The following is a 22,639-nucleotide window of genomic DNA, read 5'->3' as shown; positions in this document are numbered from 1 at the left end:
GGTCCTCAATCTGCTTGATCCTCAGCCGCCTTTGCCTCTGCTTTTCCTCCCCTCCTTCTTAAAAGACTCCCCCTATGGCTTGTTGAGTCCCAAAGTGCCTTGGTTTTCTTCCTGCCTCTCTGGAGACTCTGATTCTTCTTGACTGAGTCATTCTCTTCTTCCTAGTCTTTAATGACGGAGTTTTAAAAGTTTCAGTCCTGGCTTTTTTTTGCTTTTTGCTTTTCCCTCCCTTCCCAGTTGATCTTGTTCCCGCCGGTGGATCAGTTACTCTCGAGGCTCGTGTTGATCCAGTTTCTTATCTGTAGTGTGGAGCTCTGTCTGAATCCTGAGCACACGCGATTCCCCTTGTCTGCACGGGGACCCGTGGTTTCCCTCATGGAGGCTGCCCCCGGCTGTCCAGGGTGCACGCTGGACCCCAGCAGTCTTCTCGGACATTCTCTCTCTGTTACCTCCCCTTCTCAGTCTGCCACCGAGTTCTGTTTACTTTCCTTCTCAGTGTCTCTCAGATTTCTCCACGCAGCTGCGTTTCCGTTTCTCTCCCCGCCGAGTGAAGGACTGTCACCTCTCACCTGGAACGTGAGAGCTTTTTTTTTTTTTTTTTGCGGTTCGCGGGCCTCTCACTGCTGTGGCCTCTCCCGTTGCGGAGCACAGGCTCCGGACGCGCAGGCTCAGCGGCCATGGCTCACGGGCGCAGCCGCTCCGCGGCATGTGGGATCCTCCCGGACCGGGGCACGAACCCGTGTCCCCTGCATCGGCAGGCGGACTCCCAACCACTGCGCCACCAGGGAAGTCCGAGAGCTTTTTAACTAATCTCCCAGCATCCAGGATCCATGCCTCAAATCTGTTCTATTTCTCCATCAGTCTTTAAGAGAAGTGAGGAAGGAGAGAAAAACAAAGAAAAGCCTCTGCTTTCAAACCTTCCTAGAGTTTCCCATTGAGGTAAAGATAAAGATGTTTGACGAGACGTACAGAACCACGTGTGGTCCAGAACGTAGGCTCTCGGAGAGAGGAACCCTCCTCTGCGTCGTGTCCTCACGCACCCCTCGTGCTGAGGACAGAGCCCTGCCTACAGTAGGTGCTCAGCAAACCCTTGCTGTAGAATCTGCCCCGCCTCCCCTCCCAGGCCCCAGCAGCAGCCTCTCAGTTCTTCTTTAGGGCAGTCGAGCATCAGCTCCCGCTGCCCCAGGTGCTGTGCCCCCCAGGCTGGCTGGGCTTGTGTCTGTCTGTCCTTCGGCTCTCTGCTCAGACATCACTTTCTCAGGGATGGTTTTCTTTGACCTGTAAACGGCTTTATGCTCTTAATACTTCCGGCATACTCTTCTCTCACTGCTTCGTAAGACATGAATGCATTTATTGGTGGCATTATTTTCCTGATGTCTGGATTTCCCATTTGACCTAAAGCCCTGCTGACTACAGGGGACTGTGTCTGCTTTGCTCATCAGCCTGCCTTCATTTTCCAGGGAGTACCTGGCTGATAGTAGAAACTCAATAAATGTGTGGAGAGTGTATGTATAACAGTTGATTGTCTCACCTCTGTTCCAGGAATCCATCAGTAAACATGGGTGGTGGTATGACAGGCACATGTTTCCTACTGTTTCATACTCCGGTCCCATGAGGAGATGCTAAGATATCGAGTGATATGTGGCTTGAGAGGAGACAGCGTTCTGATCCAGGAAGGGGGTTTTTTGGCCCTAAGAAATCCTAGAATTGTTTTCTAACCACTTTGATTTGTGTTATAAGCCAGTCTTTATAAAAGAGACCACATTATGGAAAAAATCATAGGAACTTCTTTATGAAGGAACATGACAGTGACGTAGTGCTTTATAAAGGACAGCAGTAGATACTTGAATTGTAAGAAACGTGATTCATTTCTTTTTGGGGAGTAATATTGTAAATCATTGTTCATCACAACAATATATTTCACTGTCTCAACTCTTCAGCTTAATTGGGGTAGAAGAGGAAATATAGCTCCTGGTCTGTATTCCAGAAATGAACCTCTGGATAGCACTGCATCAAAGATTTTTACAAGTAAATAATTAATTGGTTTAGAGCAGGCTGACAAATACAATTAAGCAATTTATAGTGGAAATATTCAGTATTTCTCTAATTAGTGACAGAGGAATACCTGAGGCTGTGGTCAGATGAAATACTTCCCAGATGAGTTTTAAGATAAAAGGAAATCCAGAATTTTTCATCATATTTTTCTTTATCATCAGTAATCAGAATTTTAAAGGAAAGACTCTTACAAAAAGTCACAGTTGGATTATAGTTTATCAAGTTGTGATATATATATATGCTATACATTTTCTTTATTGTATCCTAAATTGGACCCAACACATGTTTCATTTTGTAGTATGCCTTATTAATACTATTTATTTCACTTTTCTGTTGCTAAGAAACATATTTGGTGATGGAGACTTAGTATAGAGGAGATAAGAGACTAATCTCAGAAATATATAAACTAGAGCTTTGTTTATTATACTTTGTCAGTAGAAATATTGCTAAAATATATTTAAAATTTTCATAGCCTATTTTGCCAAAATATAGTTTATTCTTTGAACTATTTATAAGTTCCTATATTTATAATTGGCTGTTAGAAAGTCAGTTTGAGACAGATAGAAGAAAATATAAGTGCATATATTTAACATTATATTTTTTAAAGCTATACTTTACTAAAATATCAGTAAAACAAGATATAACCCAACATAAAAAGTCTCATGAAGGAAAACTCAGAAGTTTGTTATCAGCCAAAAAATTGTCATACCACACCACACTGGCTAAGAAGGAAGTAAATATTATTCTTACAGATTTTTTTTCTAGTGAAATATGAAATACAAATAATTTAAATTGAACTCTGTTTTGTGCCAAGAGTTTGGCACAATCTCAAATAATTAGTTAAAGCTATCTTTTTTCCTCTCCAATTTTATTGAGATATAATTGAGATACATCACTGTATAAGATGTACAGCATAATGGTTTGACTTACATGTAATATATTGTGAAATGAATATCACAGTAAGTTTAGTTAGCATCCATTAGCTCGTATAGGTACAATAAAAAGAAAATGCAAAAAAAAGGGAAAAATGGTTTTATTCTTATGATGGGAACGCTTAGGATTTATTCTCTTAACAACTTCCCTGTATATCAGACAGCAGTGTTGACTGTAGCCATCATGCTGTACATTGCATCACTAGTACTTATTTATCTTATAGCTGGAAGTTTGTACCTTTTGACCATCTTCCTCCAGTTCCCCCTCCCCCCTCCCCTGCACTTCTGGCAACCACAAATCTGATCTCTTTTTTCTATGAGACTGTGTGTGTGTTTTTTATTTAGATTCCATATGTAAGTGACATCATGCAGTATTTATCTTTCACTTAGCACAATGCCCTCAAGGTCCATCCATGTTTTTGCAAATGGCAGGATATCCTCATTTTTTATGGCTGAATAATATTCCATTGTATATGTACCACAACTTCTTTATCCATGCACTGATTGATGCACACTTAGGTTTTTACCATGTCTTGGCTACTGCAAATAATGCTGCAGAAACATGGGGGTGCAGATATCAAGTTTGTTTTCATTTCCTCTGGATATATTTCCAGAAGTGGAATTGCTGGATCACTTCCTCTGGATATATTTCCAGAAGTGGAATTGCTGGATCACTTCCTCTGGATATATTTCCAGAAGTGGAATTGCTGGATCACATGGTTTTATTTTTAGTTTTTTATTTTTAGTTTTACTTTTTTGAGGCTCCTCCATGGCGGCTACACCAGTTTACAATCCCATCAACAGTGTACAAGGGTTCCCCTTTCTCCACATCCTGGCCAGTATTTGTTATCTCTTGTCTTTTTTTGATGGCCATTCTAACAGGCATGAAGTGGTATCTTATTGTGGTTTTGATTTGCATTTCCGTAATGACTAGTGATGTTGAGCATCTTTTCATGTACCTGTTGGCCATTCATATATCTTCTTTGGAAAAATGTCTACTCAGGTCTTTTGCCTGTTTGTTAATTGGATTATTTGGGGGTTTTTTGCTATGGAGTTGTATCAGTTCTTTATATATTTTGGATATTAGCCCCTCATCAGATCTATCATTTGCAAGTATTTTTTCCCATTCTGTAGGTTGTCTTTTCACTTTTTGATTGTTTCTTTTGCTGTGCAGAAGCTCTTTAGTTTGATGTCATCATACTTGTTTATTTTTCATTTTGTTGCTTATGTTCTAGGTGTCATATCCAAAAAATCTTTGTCAGGGAGCTTCTTCCTATGTTTTCTTCTAGGAGTTTCATGGTTTCAGGTCTCACATTTAAGTCTTTAATTCATTTCGAGTTAATTTTTGTGAGTGGTGAAAGATAAGGGTCTAGTTTTATTCTTTTACATGTGGATGTCCAATTTTCCCAGTACCATGTATTGAAGAGACTGTCTTCTCCCTGTTGAGTATTCTTGGCTCCCTTGTCAAGTATTAGTTGACTGTAAATCCTTGGGTTTTTTTCTCGGCTCTCAATTCTTTTCCATCGATCTATGTGTCTGTTTTTATGCCAGTACCATACTGTTTTGATTACTGTAACTTTGTAATATAGTTTGAAATCAGGAAGTGTGATGCTTCCCTCTTTTTTCTTCTTTCTCAGGATTGCTCTGGCTGTTTGGGGTCTTTTGTGCCTCCACATAAATTTTAGAATTGTATTGTCTACTGCTGTGAAAAATGCCATTGGAATCTTAATAGGGATTGCATTGAATCTATAGATGGCTTTTGGTAGGATTGACATTTTAATAGTATTAATTCTTCTGATCATGAACATGGGATTTCTTTCCATTTATTTGTGTCTTCTTCAATTTGTTTCATCAATATCTTGTAGTTTTCTGAGATCGTTCACCTCCTTGGTTAAGATATTCCTAAGTATCTTATTGTTTTTGATGCTACTGTAAATGGAATTGTTTTCTTTATTTCTTTTTCAAATAATTCACTATTACTGTATAGAAACATTACTGATTTTTATATGTTAATTTTTTATCCTGAAACTTTACTGAATTCGTTGATTAGAACTAATGGTTTTTTGGTGGAGTCTTCAGGATTTTTTACTTATAAAATCATGTCATCTTCAAGTAGAGACAATTTTACTTCTTCCTACCTGGTTCTGATGCCCTTAATTTGTTTATTTTCTTGCCTGATTGCTCTGGCAGGTTCTTTCAGGACTGTGTTGAATAAGGGTGGCGAGAGTGGCTCCTGTGTCTTGTTCCTGAGTTAGGCTACCTCTTCTTATTTGTAATATATTTAGATATAGGCTGTGTTTTTGGATTGTCAACTGTGTATTTTCTACATTGTTACCACCTGTGTGGTATTTCTTTTAAATTTTGTAGGAGCTTTAATACTCTTCCTTTATACAGACATGTTAATATTTTATACTGATTTTTTTTTACTGTGTTTATAAATGCACTTTGTATTAGTTTTTAATTGCTAATTATCACAAACTTAGCAGCTTAAAGAAACACAAATTTATTATCTCACAATTTGTGGGGGGGTCAGTAAGTTCACATTACTGGTTTGTGGGTTCTTTGCTCAAGGTCTTAGAAACTGAAATCAAGGTGCCAGCTGGGCCTATGATCTCATCTGAGGTTTAGGGCTTTCTTCCTTGTTCACTGATTGTTGGGAGAATTCAGTTCCTTGAGGCTGTATGATGGAAGTCCCTGCTTTCTTCCTGGCTGTCAACTGGGAGCCATCTTCGAGGCCACGTGGCCCTCTCTGCTGTAGGAGTTTGCTCCCTTAAGGCCAGCAGGAGAGTCTCTCTGGCTTTGAATCTCTCTGACTTCTTTGAAGGGTTTACCCGATTAGGTCAGGTTCACCCAGGATAATCTTCCTGGTGATTATCTCAAAAGTAGCTGATTTAGAGCCTTAATTATGTCTGCAGAATCCTTTCTGTCACATAAGATAACCTAATATGGGGGTGATAGTTCATCACATTCACCACCCAGCTCACACTCAAGGGGAGGGGATGGTGCACCAGGACTTGAGGATTTTGAGGGGTGAGGTATGTCTGAGAATTCTGCTTACCACAAACTTTGATAAGTTAGCTAATAAAACATGAAGTGTTTTGGAGATAATTATTATCTTCAAATATTATAACATGTAAATCTTGTTCGCCTTCTTGGTGTAGTTGTTTTTTTGCATTTGCAGACATATTCTTATCTGTTTTTATCCAAATTTAGAGGCTGTACTGGTAATAAAATCACTTAGAAATGTCTTTTACACTCTTGACCTTTGGATCCTTGAAGCAGTAAAATCTCCCCAGCAGCACCATCTATCTTTGCTGACTCTGATTTATGGTTTAGAGGATACAGACACTGTCCATTTCAGCATCTGGCATAAAGTGTGCAGCCCAAGCCAGACCACAGGGAGAATTGCCAGCGATTCCAAATGCAGTCTGTTTCCTGCTGAATCTCTTGTATACGATTGCTATCTATCTGATTTTATACATGACTTTAGAATTATTCAGAAGTCTTAAGATTACAGATTAGTGGCGCTATCTGAAAAAACTATACAGAATCGAATATTCTATACATAGGTACCTACCTACCTACATCATGCATGTACACCTGTGTGTGTGTAACCATGTAGATTTATGTCTGTGTGGTATGTATATGTAGGTGTGTTATACAGCATTATTTTTACAGAAGCAGTGTTACTGATAAAGTATCCCTTGGGTTTTCTTTGATACCTGAGAAGTTTGGTAATAAAGTAGTATTGAACTTAGGGATTTTAATAAATGGAAAATTATGTACCATAATGGCCGTTATGTCGTCCTGTGAGCATAATGAAAAAGTGGTGTGTAAGTTTTGAACTATATTTACTTAGGAAAAAATAAGAAGATAATTTTCAGGGAACTTTTTGCTCCTTCTATTTGAAGGTAATATTGATTGAAAGCTGCCTTTATAAACCATTTACCACCACGAGCAGTAGTGCTGGTAGCTGTAGACAATTCAGTAGAGAGAAGAGATACAGACTTCTGTCCCATTTTTCTTTGTTCAAATTTCTACTGAGAGACTTTTGTCGTCTCATTATTGTTCTGCTGTCTTCCTTGTCCATTAGGAATATTGAAATATCTTTCTAACTCTCTTACTATTGTCTGGTGTAACATAACTAGAAAGAATTCATCAAAGAGGCAAGTGTTGCCCTCTGTGTTTGTGACCTTCCATGTTGTCCTAAAGATGGACTTTCTGCTTTTTCATCTCACCACCTCTGTCTCTAGTCCTCTAATGCAGTAGAGACAACATCTTAAGTATTTCCAAGTATTTCCCCATGAATTTTAGGAACATGGAAGCTTCTCTTAAGAATTATCAACGTGGCAGCAATGCAGGCATCATTCCTTGTAGTAATTCTGATGCATTCATATCTTTTTCATTGATTTTTAAAAATACCCTAAGTTTCCTAGACACTGATGAATGAACATTTAGAAGGCAACTTTTCAGGGGGAAGAATATTGTGACTTTATAGGAACTTATTTTTCTTGTTTGCTAAATAAGGTCTTTTTCCCCCCCAAGGCTTAATTACTCAAAAAAAATCTTATCTGTTTCACATTTTATACCATAAGATAAAATATGTTTTCCACTTCCATTATTAACCTATATGATTTTGACTTTGGGGAATGAATGGATTACATTGATGTTCTATTAAATTATAATTAGAAACAGCTGAGTACACTTAGCAGCTTTTCTAACATTTATAGGAAAGGAAAAAGACAAGTAGAGCTTGGATGAGAAATGTTTTATCAAAGAGGATAAAATTAGATGCAGATGATAAATATTTTTAGTGATCTCCTGACTGCCAAGCCCATTCTATTTGCATCTTCTAAAGCAACTTAGGATACCTAAATTTTATTCTGAGTGCCAAGGGTGAAAATATTCACACATTGCAAATTAGTATCACATACCAAAATTCTAATTGGGACATAACTATTTTATGCATTTATATAATTCCCAAAATTGGTGTATAGCAAATACTTGTACAGTTTAGTCTGTTGACACTTTCTTATGCCTTTGGAATAAAAATATTTCCCTAGAAAGATTGATAAATAATAAAAATCACACTTAGAACTGTCAATTACACTTTTAGAAGCATCCTGTCTTTTCCGTCACCCAGTCCCTGTGCATTTGATTCTTTGAAATAACCACTGCAAAATATCATCTTATAAAAATGCATTATACTTACAGAAATGTTTGGGAACATAACATCCCTTCTGTTGGTAAATGGTTGACCTAATTACAAGGTCAGTTACCTTATAATTACCTAATTACAAAAATTTGACCTGTTATCTCATGTGAAGGCCATTTATAGCATTAACTGGACCTATGGGGCTCTCAGAGGTATTAGGATTGTTATTTTTGCTTTGTTTTTATCAGCTGGAGGTTTAAAGGACAGGACATACTAGTAAAATTTGTTATTTTTAAGTGTGAAAATGTGCCAGTCAGGCATTTATTATTTGTGTTTTATTTGTAACTGAGATACTTTAGAGGCGGCAGGTGCCACACAGATCATCTCCAAACTCTGTTTAATATAGTGAGGACACAGAGGCCCAGCAAGGTTAATCGGCTTGTTCAAGGTCACACAACCATTACTGTCAAGAATCAGGTCTGTTATTAAAGGCGCATATGGATTCTGTGAGTGGCACATGAAACATTTGATGACACTCCCAAGCAGGAAATAGTTCCTCATAGTGAACATAAATTACTTACTTCCTCTTGTTAGATACTTGGAAGAGATGGAAAACAGCTGATGCCTGCAATGCCAGTTCTCATATAATTTCATTATTTCCTGTTATTTAATTACCATTTCTCCTAATTTTCTTCAAGAATGACTTGCCTGACAGGATTGTATTTGTTGTTTTTTTGGTTTTGTTTTTAACTGCAACAGTATGTTGTTTCCAAAGGATGCTTGGTATATGGTTCCCAGGACCAGCACACAATCATGGGTCCCCTTGTTGACAAATGATTAGGAATTTCTAGGTGGCAGAACAGAGCATTACACTCAGTGCAAGGCCCTGCTTGAACGTATGGGCCACACACCTGTGAAGCTGGCACTCTGGTTCTGGGTGTTTTGTCTGAAACTTTCTTGTTAAAAATTAATATACCAAACTACGGGCTTAAATATTTTGATACACTATAGAGATTAACTTTTTTGTTTTGATCCAACAAGATAATTTTCTGTTCTTTCTCTGTTGATGAGTTTATGCTGGGTAATACTGTTAAATTTTTTTCCCAAGATTTCCTGAGGAGGAATGCTAGAGTTATAAAACTTAGAAATAAATGTATGTGTTGTTTGGAGTAGTGGTGTCTAGATTCAGGAACCAAGTGACCCAAAAACTGATACTTGATAAGCAGTGTCCACTATGTAATTTGGTCTGGGGCATTTAATTTGTAGGAGGATGTTTGACAATTTAAAAAAAAGATGTGACTATTTTCCAAAAATCTTTGAATGGAAGCAGCTTGCATCAGCTAGCCTCTTTTATATTAATATACATCATTCAGTGACATTGCACATGTTTTACCAGGGATGCTGAATTTCACCTAAGTGAGATGCTGGTAATCGTTTTACACATAAGTGAGAATATAATATAACCTGATGTTTGTATATGCATTTTACATGTACCCTGGCTGCCCTTTTTGTTACATCTTTTTTTTTGATGTGAATAATGTTCAGTGTTTATTTGAATAATGTTGATGGAGATAGAAAATATGCTTTTAAAGTAAACAATATTTGAAGCTTTGCGTAGAAAAAAGATGAATGTACCTTTGAAAAAAAGACGAAATAATAATTCTGTCCAAGTGGTTAGGTCTACCTGAGTGCTAATTTCTGTCTTTTCATGACTTTTTAGATATTTTATTTTTAGATATAAAAAGTTAAAATTCTATTTTATAACATAAATATAGTAAAAATGACATGTCATGTAAGTTTTTTCACAGAAATCTTTATTAATACTAATGTTTAAAAATTATTTATTGCTTTATTAAAAAACTTACCACCTGACAAATAAATGTACATTTTTAATTTCTGTGTATTGGTATTAGATTTTTTCCAAACCTAGAGCTGAATATTTATGTGGGACTATCTTTTTTTGAGAGAAAAATAGGATTTTTGAGCAGTAATGCTATTTAACTGGATAATTAACTTTTAAAAGATATGTATATATTAGAATAAGTTAAGAAAAGGTGGTTCTTTTTTTAATACATTGGCATTTTGTAAGTTCCTCCTTTGTAGTGCTAATATAAATTTTACCAGTAGTAAAAAGAATTCAAATTTGTATTGCCTTTTTCTGTTCATCCTCTTTTTAAGAGATAGCCAACAGTGCCACCATCAGAACAGACAGCCTTTTCTCATCATAAGTATTGGTTTCCTCAAAAAAAAAAAAAAAAAAAAAAAAAAAAATCCTACACTGAAGGATGGTTGAAAAACCTGCATGTGTTTAAACAGACACATAAAAAATATTGGGAGATAACCAATGACATAATGAAACTGCTTTTGATTTATTTTATGATCCAGTCAAATTCCTAAAATTATTCTTCAGAAACATGTTAGTAATTTAGATAGTTACATTTGGCCAAGTCATTCCGTCTTGGTAGCATTATATTGATGCCAGTTTATTGTTATCATCTTTAATTTGTTATTGAAAGAAACGATCCTAAACAAGAATATGAAAACATGAAAATAGTCAGACTATCTTGGCCTGATTACATCTTCCATTTTGAGGGCAATTTTTTCATTCTGCCCTTTGCTTTATATATGATTCATTTTTTAATAATGGAACTTTAAAGGTAAATTGTCAAGTTAATTATAATTACGGCGGTTTCAGAATCTATATTAAAGCCTAAGATTCTTCTCTCATGGTCTGATACTTACATGATATGGTATATTTATTTTTGAATGAAAAGAAACCTGGTCCCCATCTTCCTGTTGACATCAAACGGTCTTCTGATATGCTAATCCAGAGTGAGGGAAAGCACATAGACTGGCTTTATTTGGAGTCATTCCAAGTCTGAAAGAATATTATGTGTATAGAACTGATTTTGCAGCATTGCCCTCATAGAATGAAAACCGATGCTGACACAGTCTGCAATTAATAAGACTTAACGTTGAAACATGATATGGGAGGTTTTCACCATTTTAGTATATTAACCCTGATTTGCTTTTTAATATCCTGGTCATCTAATTGTTATTTGTTTTTTTGCTACTGATGTAATAGCTATTGAAATTGCTAATAAGTTCATTTCTATAGTGTGTGTTCCAATAAAGATTAACCTAAAGTGATTCGCTTTTCCTTAAAGATTTATCCTTTGGTGTATTGAGTGCATATGAGACAGTAGATATAATAATCCTTTGCTAAGTATGAAGTAGGGATACTAGCAGATTTGTTTCCCTGTATTGTTTTTCCTTTCAGCCTGCCCTCAACTGGTCACAGGGGTAGGAACTGACACAGCTCATTATTTTGGAATCATCTGAAGTACCATTCTCCATATTCAATAACAAAAAAAAATCAAATTAGTTGAACTTTCAAAAATGTCAAGTCACCAGATAAAGTGCATTAAAGCACGTATTTAAATGTCGATGCCTATTAATAAATGTATATCTTAAAAAGTTAAAATTGTCTGAAAATTTGTTTAAATGAAATACTTCTTCATGTTGGTCATTTATAGACTTTGCTAAGTAGGAAACCAATTACACTTTTGTTTTTGAAAAATAATTTTTATGTAAAGAATCTTTATAAATCTTATGAAGCCACGAACTGTGTTCTTGAATCAGCATATTATTAGTATATTCTTCTAGCAAAGGTAATGTAGAAAAATGGGCATGAATATGTACCTTTGGTTTTGCAGTTATTTAGTTATTGCCCTCTTATGCGTGATGGCCCACTCCTTCCAAGCTAGCATATTTACACTCAGCTTTTTTGCCCTGGTCTTCCTGTAATGTTTTGCTCCCATATTTAGTTTCATTCGTTCAAAGCAAAGTACAAGTTTGACTTGGAGTATGCAGTGGAAATATTCATGAAAACTTTTCACATAAATCCCTTTTATTTATTTAATTTTTAATAAATTAAGTGATATTTCAAATCACCAAGGATGGTTCAATATTTAAAGGAATTCTACTTCACTACCTTCTGTCAAGAGAAGGACTGTCTTGTAATGAACATAATCACCTCCAGGTCTCTAGACTCTTTTATTCCGGCTATTCTTAAAATAAAATCTGACATCCTCCTTTTAGGATAAGAAATTACTTTATGTGGATGTTAATTTTTTGAAATAGATGGACACCACAAAGACGTAGCATGATATGGCTTGTGCTGACCTTAGATACAATAGGGAGACATTTAAGCCATTGTGTCTGGTAAAAATCTTGGTATCCTTTCACTATGGAAAATCATGTTTTTTAGCTGGTAATAGGTAGATAAAAGTAGGTGTTTTTCTGACTGAAGTCAGAATCTAGTCTGAAGATAGTTTCTATTTCTAAATCTTACTTAAAATTTTTTAAACAGCATTTTAAGAAACAAAAGAGGCTAATTCCTGAAAGGACCGTTTGGAAGTACTTCGTGCAGCTGTGCAGTGCCCTGGAGCACATGCATTCTCGACGAGTCATGCACCGGGGTGAGTTCAGTCATGAGTAACTTTTAGTGTTGGTGTCAGCGATGCACAGTATCAGGCTTTCCCAGGTAATTTATTTCCAAGTTTTGATTTTACTAGAATGATAAGCCTTTAAGTGAAGACTACTTGGTTTTTTTTTTTAAATAAGAATGAGAATTAGTTATTTTTCTGTTTGACTTTTTTTTTTTTTAACTGATTATATTGGTAAAAGAAAAAAAATAGATGCAGGAAAGCAGTTGAACATGCATAAGGAAGAGTTGGTTTTTTTTTTTAATGAACTATACATTACAGCTACTTAGATTTTTAGTGTTCAGCATTCACTGTTAATATATTCTTAGTTATCAGTCAGATGGTTGGGTGGAATGTATGAAGGTTACATCACTAAGGCATTAATCCCTTGATCGGGGGGTTTGAAAAATTTCAGTACAATTTATTTAAGCAATTAAAATTTCTAAGGTCATCTAAGTAAATAATTACCTGTGTCAGAGTTATGATTTTATATTTTATGTAAGCATGTCAATAAATTACTCTTTAGTGGGATATTCTATTTGAAATTGATATAAGAAGGACACAAGTTTATTTTGTGCTTTGAATTTCACAGAAGTTTATTTGAAAATGGAAAACAAAATGCATTTTAAATGAAAATGAATAGTGATCATCATCCTGCATTGATGATTATCTGTCTGTCAGGGGACTGAGAACTCAGAAATATTAGGCTATATGAAAATTACTCAAAATAATTGGTTAAAAATTCAAACTGACTTTCATTTTTGAGATATATTTTAAATTTAACGAGAAGTGTTTTTTAATCCCTTGAATATACCTAAACTGACATCATCTTTCACCTGATCACTTCATTTATTCACAGATATAAAACCAGCTAATGTGTTCATTACAGCCACTGGGGTCGTCAAACTTGGAGATCTTGGGCTTGGTCGGTTTTTTAGCTCCAAAACCACAGCTGCACATTCTTTAGGTAAGAGACACTGTATAATTTCATTCGGTTATCTACCCCCCTTCCCCCCACCCCACCCATATGGTTAAAAATGTAAGGGATGTACAGATTACATGCTAGCTTTTATAGTCTAAATAAAACTATTTTAAAAATCATCAGGTCCTGAGCTGAAACCTGTCAGGTATAATGTGTCCATTCATGTGACAGTTGGATACTTCTGTTAGTTTGACCCTCAGGCAGGCATTTAGTAAAAGAAAATGCCAATGAACAAATCTAGTTTTAACCATTGCCATGGATCCTTCCTTTTCTTTTACATTAATAATATTAAGGTAATATGAAGAATAAACCATATCTTGAAAAAGAACCTCACCTGACCATTTAAAAATACTATAGTTGTTTGTAAATGTTTATTTATTAAAGTAACATACATGGTTGTGATTGCTCTAGAGGGGGGACCTAGAGATGATCTATGGCTAAGGAGGAAGATATTCCCCTAAGCTATAAAGAAGAAGATACTTGTAATTTATTCATTCTAGAGCTGATAATATACGAGTGTCCTTTATACCTAAAATAGAACTGAATGTAGCTATTATAACATTATATTAATGGAAAGAAGGTTGTCCAGTTTAGAAACAATAGAAATTACTAGGAAGAAATAATTTTTAAATTGAATAACTTAAAGGGAGTGATAGAGCTTCTCCTAAAACTCTTCAAATCATATTGTCCCCTTCTAATATGACTTTGTCAAAATGGTAACAACCAAAATAAAGCAAGGATTAAGATAAAAATAAGTTGGCTTTAATTTAATGATGGCCCATCTTTGGTGAAAGATGAAATCATTGAAAACAATTGATTTTTTGGATAAAATTATTGTTTTTAAATGAGAAATAAAAAATTTTAACTGGCTTGATAAGGAATAGGTGAGTTACACTAAATAACAAAGTAGTGAAACGAGCATCTGAATTAGTTGACTGGACATTTTTTAATGGCTTTGTCATAAAGGTCCTGTGTGGCCTTGAACCTGGCATTTAATTCTTCTGTATCTAGGATAGTGGGTGGCACATAAGTAGGCACCTGATCAGTATTTGCTGAATGACAGGATATTGGGTCCTAGATTAAGAAGTGGTGGGAAGATAATACTTTACCCTTTACACAGAGTTTCAGTTTTGTCCAGTACTTCAAGAAAATAAAATTTCAACTGATGCCGAGTAACAATGTTTTAGTTTTTTCTTTCACTTTACATTTATTTTTGCAGAACATTACAATTTTTTCAGGATAGGAAAATTTGACATGAAGTTCCATAAGAAATGCATAAATTTGCAGAGCACTTTAATAAAGTTTTATTTGGAAGTTCCAACTAGGACAATGCAAATAGTAGAGGATTTCTGTGAAGAAAACTAGACTGTTCCAAGCCAGTGCCACTGATCATTAGGGAAGATAACGTGTTCACTGTTACTCATCTGAACGGAATATCCTAACAGCACTCTGTTGTTAATCTACTTAGAAATGCTAGGTTACAGTTACACATGCACACACATACATGCACACAGGCACAACTGCATGTATCCATGCTCCTTCACACATATATGTATTGTGTAAATGCTGCTTTGCAGGCTGTCGCTCTGAGCATGCCGTAGTTACCTGACCCTAAGTATCCAGCGTACTATGTGAAAACCAAATCTTAACAGTTTAGGAACTGGGCTTCTTTAGCTTGCCTGTCACTGCCTCTTACAAAAGTCCTCAGTGGGGTTTACAAACGTGTATGCATGTCTTAGATTTAGATGATGTATTATTATATGATATAGAGAGTAAAAATTTAATAGATTTAATAATTCATTAAGAATTTCTAACATCAGTTTTTATCTAAATCAGTTCACTTAGGGTCACGTAGTTTGTGTGTGTGTGTGTGTGTGTGTGTGTATGGACACACACACATATAAATGGGGATGCCCATAATTCTAAAACATTCTGAGACACACCTGAAGTACATACAGTGAGGAAGTAGCAATGAGACTGGTTTGTTTGATGAATGAATCAATAGATAAATTTGTTTCAGAAGTATTTTTTTTCCATATTATTTGGAGAAAAATATTCTTAAAATAAGAAAACATGCTTTATTCCTGCCTATCTTCTCTGTGAAGTAAAGATTTTGATGGTTGAAACTGAAGTTCACTAAGCAAAGTACGTTGAACGTCAAGAATTAAGGTTTGAACTCTAGCCTACCAAGGTATTTGGACCCAATAAAAATCCTATGTAGAAGGGTCAGGAAAAATTCTTTGCCAACAGAGAATATGTATAAAATAACAAGGACAGAAATTGTGACATAGACTTAGGTTTGTTGACAAGTTGACCCTGATTTCTGCTTTTAAAGAATTATTGCCCTCCTGTGTTACTGACATATATTTTTATTTTTAAGAGCAAATTTAAAAGATTGCTTTAAAAATAAACAATAAACAATAAGGATATATAGTGCAGCATAGGGCAATTTAGCCATTATTTTGTAATAACTTTAAATGGAGTATAATCTGTAAAAATATTGAAACACTGTATTGTACACTGGAAATTTATAATATATAAATTATAATATAATAAAAAATAAAAGATTGCTTTTATTTTTCCAAAAAGTACTTGAAAATGTGGCTACCTATACAAATTTATTTTGCTCACAGAAAATATGATAAACTGTATGTTTTATAGTATGTTGATTTTTTTTCTAATTTTGCTGAGGATTAAATCTGTAGGGCATGATTTATTTATTCACAGTGCAGGTTTAAATATTAGTGAAACTACAAATGAATGAGATCTGTATATCGTTCATAAAGGAAAATCCAAATAAGTTGACTTTGGATGAAGTCTGTTCTGGTGCCAAATTTTGTTTAATTTTGTAAAGGAGATTTTTTTCAGGAATTTAATTCAAAAAGGCAAAAATACCTAGGATTTTAGAAATATCTTGTAGTAACAGATTTATACTTTGTTTATTTCAAAATACATTTTTTTCAAGAATCAAAGATTTTTCACTTATTTTTATTCAATCATTAGTAAGGAACACACTTCCAAATTTTTTTGTATTTAACAATCCTTAAGAGATTGTCAAGTCCTTGAATTTTTCAGTTGTCTCTTCAATTTCTATCTCTTATTTGTATCATTTAATTACATGGTAACATATCGACATGCAATAAAATCTCTGGTTCTCTCACATTTTCTGCAGCAAATGAAGTTGTGTAGGTGGCCACGTTTCCAGTCAGTTTTCACAACCAGTTTTTTTAACTAAGGAGTATGTCAACATAGAATAATAATAATTCCTTAAATTCAGGGTTAAAATTACAGATACTAAATCTGATGTTGCTGGATGTTCAGACCATGTTCAGTTCTTCAAAATTGGAAAAAAAATAAAATCTCAGAGGCCTTTAGCTTTTCTTCTGCTCCCACCACACACAGTGTCTCCCAGTCCCTCCACTTTCTGTCCTGTCCTCCTTAATCCACAACAACTTCATGTTTGGACGAGGAAAGTATCCTCCCTTGTTTGTAATATTCCTTCCCCAAAGACATTATCTGATCATGTTACTTCCTCCAAATCTTTGACTGTTCCCTGTGGCCTAAAGAATATCGTGAAAAGTCCTTGGCTTCGCGTTTGGGGTCCTCTAGGTCGGTGTCCGCTGGCCCACTCCCGTCTTTGGCTACCCACCTACCTCATGATGTCCGCCGTGCTTTTCCTCTTGCCTTGTTCTGAACGTGAGACAGAACAGAGGACACCTGGATTTACCTGCCCATTCTTCTGTGGGACCCTGATCAAGCCCTTCATTCACTTCTCTCAGGTTCAGTTTCCTGGTTTCTAAAAATGGAATTGTGGGTAATAACCATCCTATGTCAAGCAACCCCTAACCTAATGATAAAATGAACGAAAACATGTTTTCTGAACACTGCAAGTTGCTGTGTAAATGTTAAGTTGCTTATGTTAACATGACAGTGGTGTGGGGAGAAGAGGAGAGCGAAGTCATGTGAGATTTATTTATTCTGTTGAAATACCTGAACTGATTCATTCAAAGACATAGGTGCTAAATCAACTAAAATTGATTTCCCAACTCATTAATGGGTGATAACCTGCAACTGGGAAAACATGAGTCCGTGTTTACAGTACTTTCATGCTGCTCCATTTACTTAAAGACAAATTCCCATTTTGCTCCCTTCTCCTTGTAGACCTTCTGCTGTCCTGCTCTCTGTCCGGTTCGGTTGGCCAGACGTAGTGCGGTCATTTACAGAGTTGCCTGTGCTCCTGGAGGTGGGGAGTAATGTGCCTGATCGTTCCGTACAGTTTGCAGCCTTTCAGCTCCCTGAGGTCCTCACAGTAGGACGTGAGCCATGGATGCAAACTGTTCCCCTTCTAGAGCCCAGGCGAGTGGGCTTTGCACCTGGAAACCAGTGAGGCGAGCTTCCCTAGTCTGCAGCCCCTCTCCCACCCGGCACTGTATGTTTTTGCTGTATCCGGACCTTGTGGCGTTTTCCCTGACTCTGCCGCTGTTTTCTGACTTCTTGTTACTTCCCTCCATCGGGGTTACCTTATCCCGCTGTGCACATAGCTGAGGGGGGCCTACAGGTGAAAGTGCAATTTGCCCCCATCCTGCACTTGACTGTTGTGCATGCCCAAGACTCAGAAGTAAACAGAACGGAAGTCTTTCTTCACAACCATTCTGTCTACCAGCTGCTGGGGCTGATATTTCTAAGGAAGTGGCTCTTCTAGACTGAAAACTAAAACTTCACCAAAACCTGTGAAGTAGGAACATGGCAAACAAGGTGTAATTTTTCTCATGTCACCTTGGATTATTTTAAAATAATCCAAATATATGATTGTTAGTCAAACCATATCAAACTGCCCTAATTTCCTGTGATAATGACCCAGAGGAATCGTCCACGGCTACTAAATATCAGCAGCAAATATAACAGTGAATATGTGCACAGCATTTATTATTTGCAGGCAGTTTTTTTTTTTTTTTTTTTGCGGTATGCAGGCCTCTCACTGTTGTGGCATCTCCCGTTGTGGAGCACAGGCTCCAGACGCGCAGGCTCAGCGACCATGGCTCACGGGCCCAGCCGCTCCACGGCATGTGGGATCTTCCCGGACCGGGGCACAAACCCGTGTCCCCTGCATCGGCAGGCGGACTCTCAACCACTGCGCCACCAGGGAAGCCCTGCAGGCAGTTTTAAAGCACATTTTCTCCTCTGTGCCTTCACGTTGTGTGGGGGTAGGTGGGGATTACTGAGCTCACAGTGTTTAATACTGAACCTGACCCCCCTCCCACACCATCCCTACAATTCCTGATCCTTATCCTATTTCCATTTTTCTGTTTTTCCTAGGACTTCGTATCTTCGAATATGCTGTGTTACTTACTTATTATGCTTAGCACTTTCTGTCTTTCTGCCTCAGCCATGTGGAAGCTTCATGAGGACAGGGATCTTCATGTTTTTGGTTCTCTGATGTATCTCAGATGTGTAGGAGAGGGCATTGCACATAGTAGATGCTCAGTGCATACTGATCAAATGAATTAGAGACAGGCTACACATCAAAGGATGGATTTAACTAAATATATCAGTAAGTATAGGTTAGATTATGCCGCAGGAAGAAACAATAACAGCCTTTCGTTGCTTAGCACTGAAGCGTATTATTTCTGTGGTCACCCGGAGTCAGCTGTGGGCCCCCGTGTGGGTCCCGGTGGCCGCCCTCCCTCCAGGTGGTCACTTGGCATTTCAGGGGGCTTCAGCCTTGTGTGATCTTCATGAGACGAAGAGATCATGGAGAATCACTTACTGGCTCTTAGTTAAGTCTTTCTACTTGAGTATAACACATTAATTCCCATTCGTATTTTATTGGCTACAACAAGTCTCGTGGCCGCATCCATCTTAAAGGAGTGGATGAATAATTCTCCCAGGTGTTCAGGAAGAGGAGAACCGGAAACAGTGAAGGTGAGCGTTGTCCCGCTTCATTGTCCATGAGATGAAGGAAACATGCCTCATTCATTTGTTTATGTGGTTTGTACTCCATCTCTCCTTGTTTATTTTTGTGTCTTATTTGTAGCTATTGCACCTGAAGGGTAATTAGCTCTCTTGATGGGATTGTGTGGCCGGGGGAAAGGAAGAGGGAGCCATGGATAGCCTTAGGGAGTGTCCATCATTCTGAATTAGGAGATTCTGAGCAGAGAGATTATTTTTAAATCCAGAATGATTCATGAGGTACGCTAGAGTATTGGTCCCTGGTGAGTTTTCTCTTGATCAGTAAATCTGTAATTTTCCCTCCTGGATGTACTTGTGATAGGGACCTTATTTTGGCCAATTTAAAACATTTATAATAAAAATTATTACTTACCAAACTTCAAACACCAGCTGTGCACTGAGTGCCATGTAGCACGTGAACTGCTTTCTCTTCTGCATCTCGAATTCAAATCTTTAAAGTGGTTGTGATTACCTGGTTTAGGGTCCTTATCAGTTAGTGAACAACCAGAGCTCTTTTAAATGATAAAAGATCATCATTTTATTCTTTTATTCTTCTTATGGTAAATGTATTGGCTTCTATCCCCCCAAAAAAAAACCCTCAAAGAATGTACCTCATCCCATCCCCAGACTGTCCAGTGAACTCGTACAGGTCAAGGATGCTTTAGACCACAAGCATTTCCTGTGGGGTTCTTGGCCTGTGGCCGACTCGGCACGTGGAATTGGCCCACGTGACGCGTGAATCGTCAGTGCATTTGTATTGCTTTCCTATTGCTGCCCTAACAAATTCCCACAAATGCAGTGGTTTAAAACAACACAGATTTATTAGTTTTGCAGTTCTGTAGGTCAGAATTCCAACATGGCTCTCACCCAGCTAACATCAGGGCGTCTGCAGAATTGCACTTTTTTCTGGAGCTTCGAGGGGAGACTTATCCGGGTTGTTGGCAGAATCCAGGTCTTTGGTGTTGCCGGACCCAGGCCCCTTTTTCCTTCCTGTGTCCTCCGAGGCTGCGTCTCACCTTCTGAAGCCCTCATTGGCTTCTCCCTCCTTCCTCCATCTTCAAGTCCCGCAGTGGCAGGTGGAGACCCTCTCACACTTGGAATCTCCCCTGCCCCTGCCCTTGCAAATGTCACGGACAGGCCAGGGAAGTCTCCCTAGCTTCAGGTCCCTTTGCCGTGTGATGTGACGTTCAGGGCGTAACACCAGGTGCCAAAGTGCTGCCCGCCTCCCCGGATTAGTCGACCTGACGGCTGGAGAGTCTTTGGTGTCCTCCTCTAAAGCCCGGTAAGGTGACGTGGTTTAAAAGTCAGAGGTTTTAGTGGAAGTTCACAGTACTGAAATTAAGCACTTTCTTTTTTAGACAGACGTCTTAACGTTAAAATTTCCCATTTTTAATTATAGACTTTCATCAGTGATATGTGTTTACTTTTCAAGGGAGAAAATACCACACTTGCATTCATGTAAGTTTTGCAGGCAAGTCCTTTTCTATCATTACTATTAGTTTATTAACAGTTCTTTTTTTTTTTTTAATTATTTACAAAAGCTCGTTTAATCCTCAAGGGTCGTCTCTCCTTGGTGCCAGTCTTGCTTTTGAGTGCCTTGCCTTCTCATGGACAGAAATAGAAAGCAATTTTAACAAAACTTAATTAGAAAAATTAAACTGCCATAAGATATAACCACATTATGTACTCCAAAGGTATATGTAAGTAATTAAGGGTAGTTATCTGCTATTCAAGCAAATCTGTTTGCATCAAAGTTGCATTTATTACTTACAATGAAGTGTTTCCTATCTGACGGCTTGCTCTAGTGAAAAGGAGAAAAAAAAACCCAACAGCTTAATCATGTTCTAATATGGCATTTTACTTGCTTTCTTAATGTCTCCCGGAAGAGCAAAGATAGTTTCCTTTTTGCATGTAAGTGTGTGATTTAATTATTATATATGCTTGTTGTACCTCCTGAGGATGGAATGGATTTTTACAAAGAGCTGGCTAGGGGGCTCTGATACTGGTCCTTGAGCTGGACAAATACTTGAAACCTCTTGGGGGGAAATTGTGTTGTGGTTGTCGTTGTTGTTTGCGTTACAGGGTTTCTTGAACTCCTCTTTCCCTTTCAAAATGAGACAGTGGTTCTCTGACTTTGTAATGTTGCCAGCTGAGTAAACGCATGGCCGTCGTTCCACCGGCATCAGAATTTTCACACTGGGGTCTCTTGAGTGTACAATTCATGCTCCCCACACTATTTCCAAGTGTGATATATCCTCTGATTACAACTCGGAAAATTAGTGTTCTTGAACCAGGCATTAAAACAGTTTCATTTTTGGTGCCAAGTGCCACCTGTGGTCACGTGCTTGTCCTTCCCACACCTTCCCTAGCACCTCTCTGTGGGTCTTCCCTTGGCGTGTACCCCATCATAGTTCAGCGTGGTTTGGAGCCTTAAAGGCAGCATATGCTTGCTCAGTATTAAAGACTGCTTTCACTGATTTATTTTTAACTTGCAGTCCTTTCTTGACTTAAATGATCAGGCTGGGAAGAAGCTGTTATCTAATTGTAAACTGTGCATATTTAACCTCTCAGCTACCATAACAAGTATCTATTTGAAACAGAGTAGCTGCAGAGAAGCACTGAACCCTGACCCTCACTCCTGGCCTTTGGTGTGTAACATGCTGAGACTTGTAGAAGAGTTCTCTGCTGCTTATTTTGGAAAGATACAGATTTTTTTTTCCCAGTCGTATTTCACAGTCGTCAATTTTAATGAAATAACTGTTTAAATGCAAGGGACAGAACGACCTGGCTTGAATTCTACATCCACACTTTACTAGCTTTGTGATCTTTGGCAAATTACCTGACTTCCTTATGCGTCCTCTCTACAGCAAGAATAATAGTGGTAACATCTCATTAAACTACCTCTTGGGGACTCCCCTGGTGGCGCAGTGGTTCAGAATCCGCCTGCCAATGCAGGGGACACGGGTTCGAGCCCTGGTCCGGGAAGATCCCACATGCTGCGGAGCAACTAAGCCCGTGCACCACAACTACTGAGCCTGCGCTCTAGAGCCCGCGAGCCACAACTACTGAGCCCTTGTGC

General features: G+C 37.5%; 1 protein-coding gene across 4 annotated transcripts in view; it reads left to right on the top strand.

The window, feature by feature from the left end:
• NEK7 (NIMA related kinase 7) overlaps window positions 1-22,639 on the top strand; it is a 139,922-nt gene that overhangs the window by 91,282 nt on the left and 26,001 nt on the right. For all 4 annotated transcript variants that reach the window (XM_081216008.1, XM_081216005.1, XM_081216006.1 and 1 more), the window contains 2 exons: window positions 12,515-12,623; window positions 13,489-13,596. In XM_081216008.1, the coding sequence (XP_081072134.1) occupies window positions 12,515-12,623; window positions 13,489-13,596 (217 nt within the window). The remainder of the gene's footprint in view (window positions 1-12,514; window positions 12,624-13,488; window positions 13,597-22,639) is intronic.

Source organism: Mesoplodon bidens (assembly GCF_964165515.1).
Source record: "Mesoplodon bidens genome assembly, chromosome: 2".
In the NCBI taxonomy this organism is placed as follows: Eukaryota; Metazoa; Chordata; class Mammalia; order Artiodactyla; family Ziphiidae; genus Mesoplodon; species Mesoplodon bidens.
The sequence above is the reverse complement of the archived record's forward strand: the minus strand, read 5'-3'. Positions and strand labels throughout refer to the sequence as shown.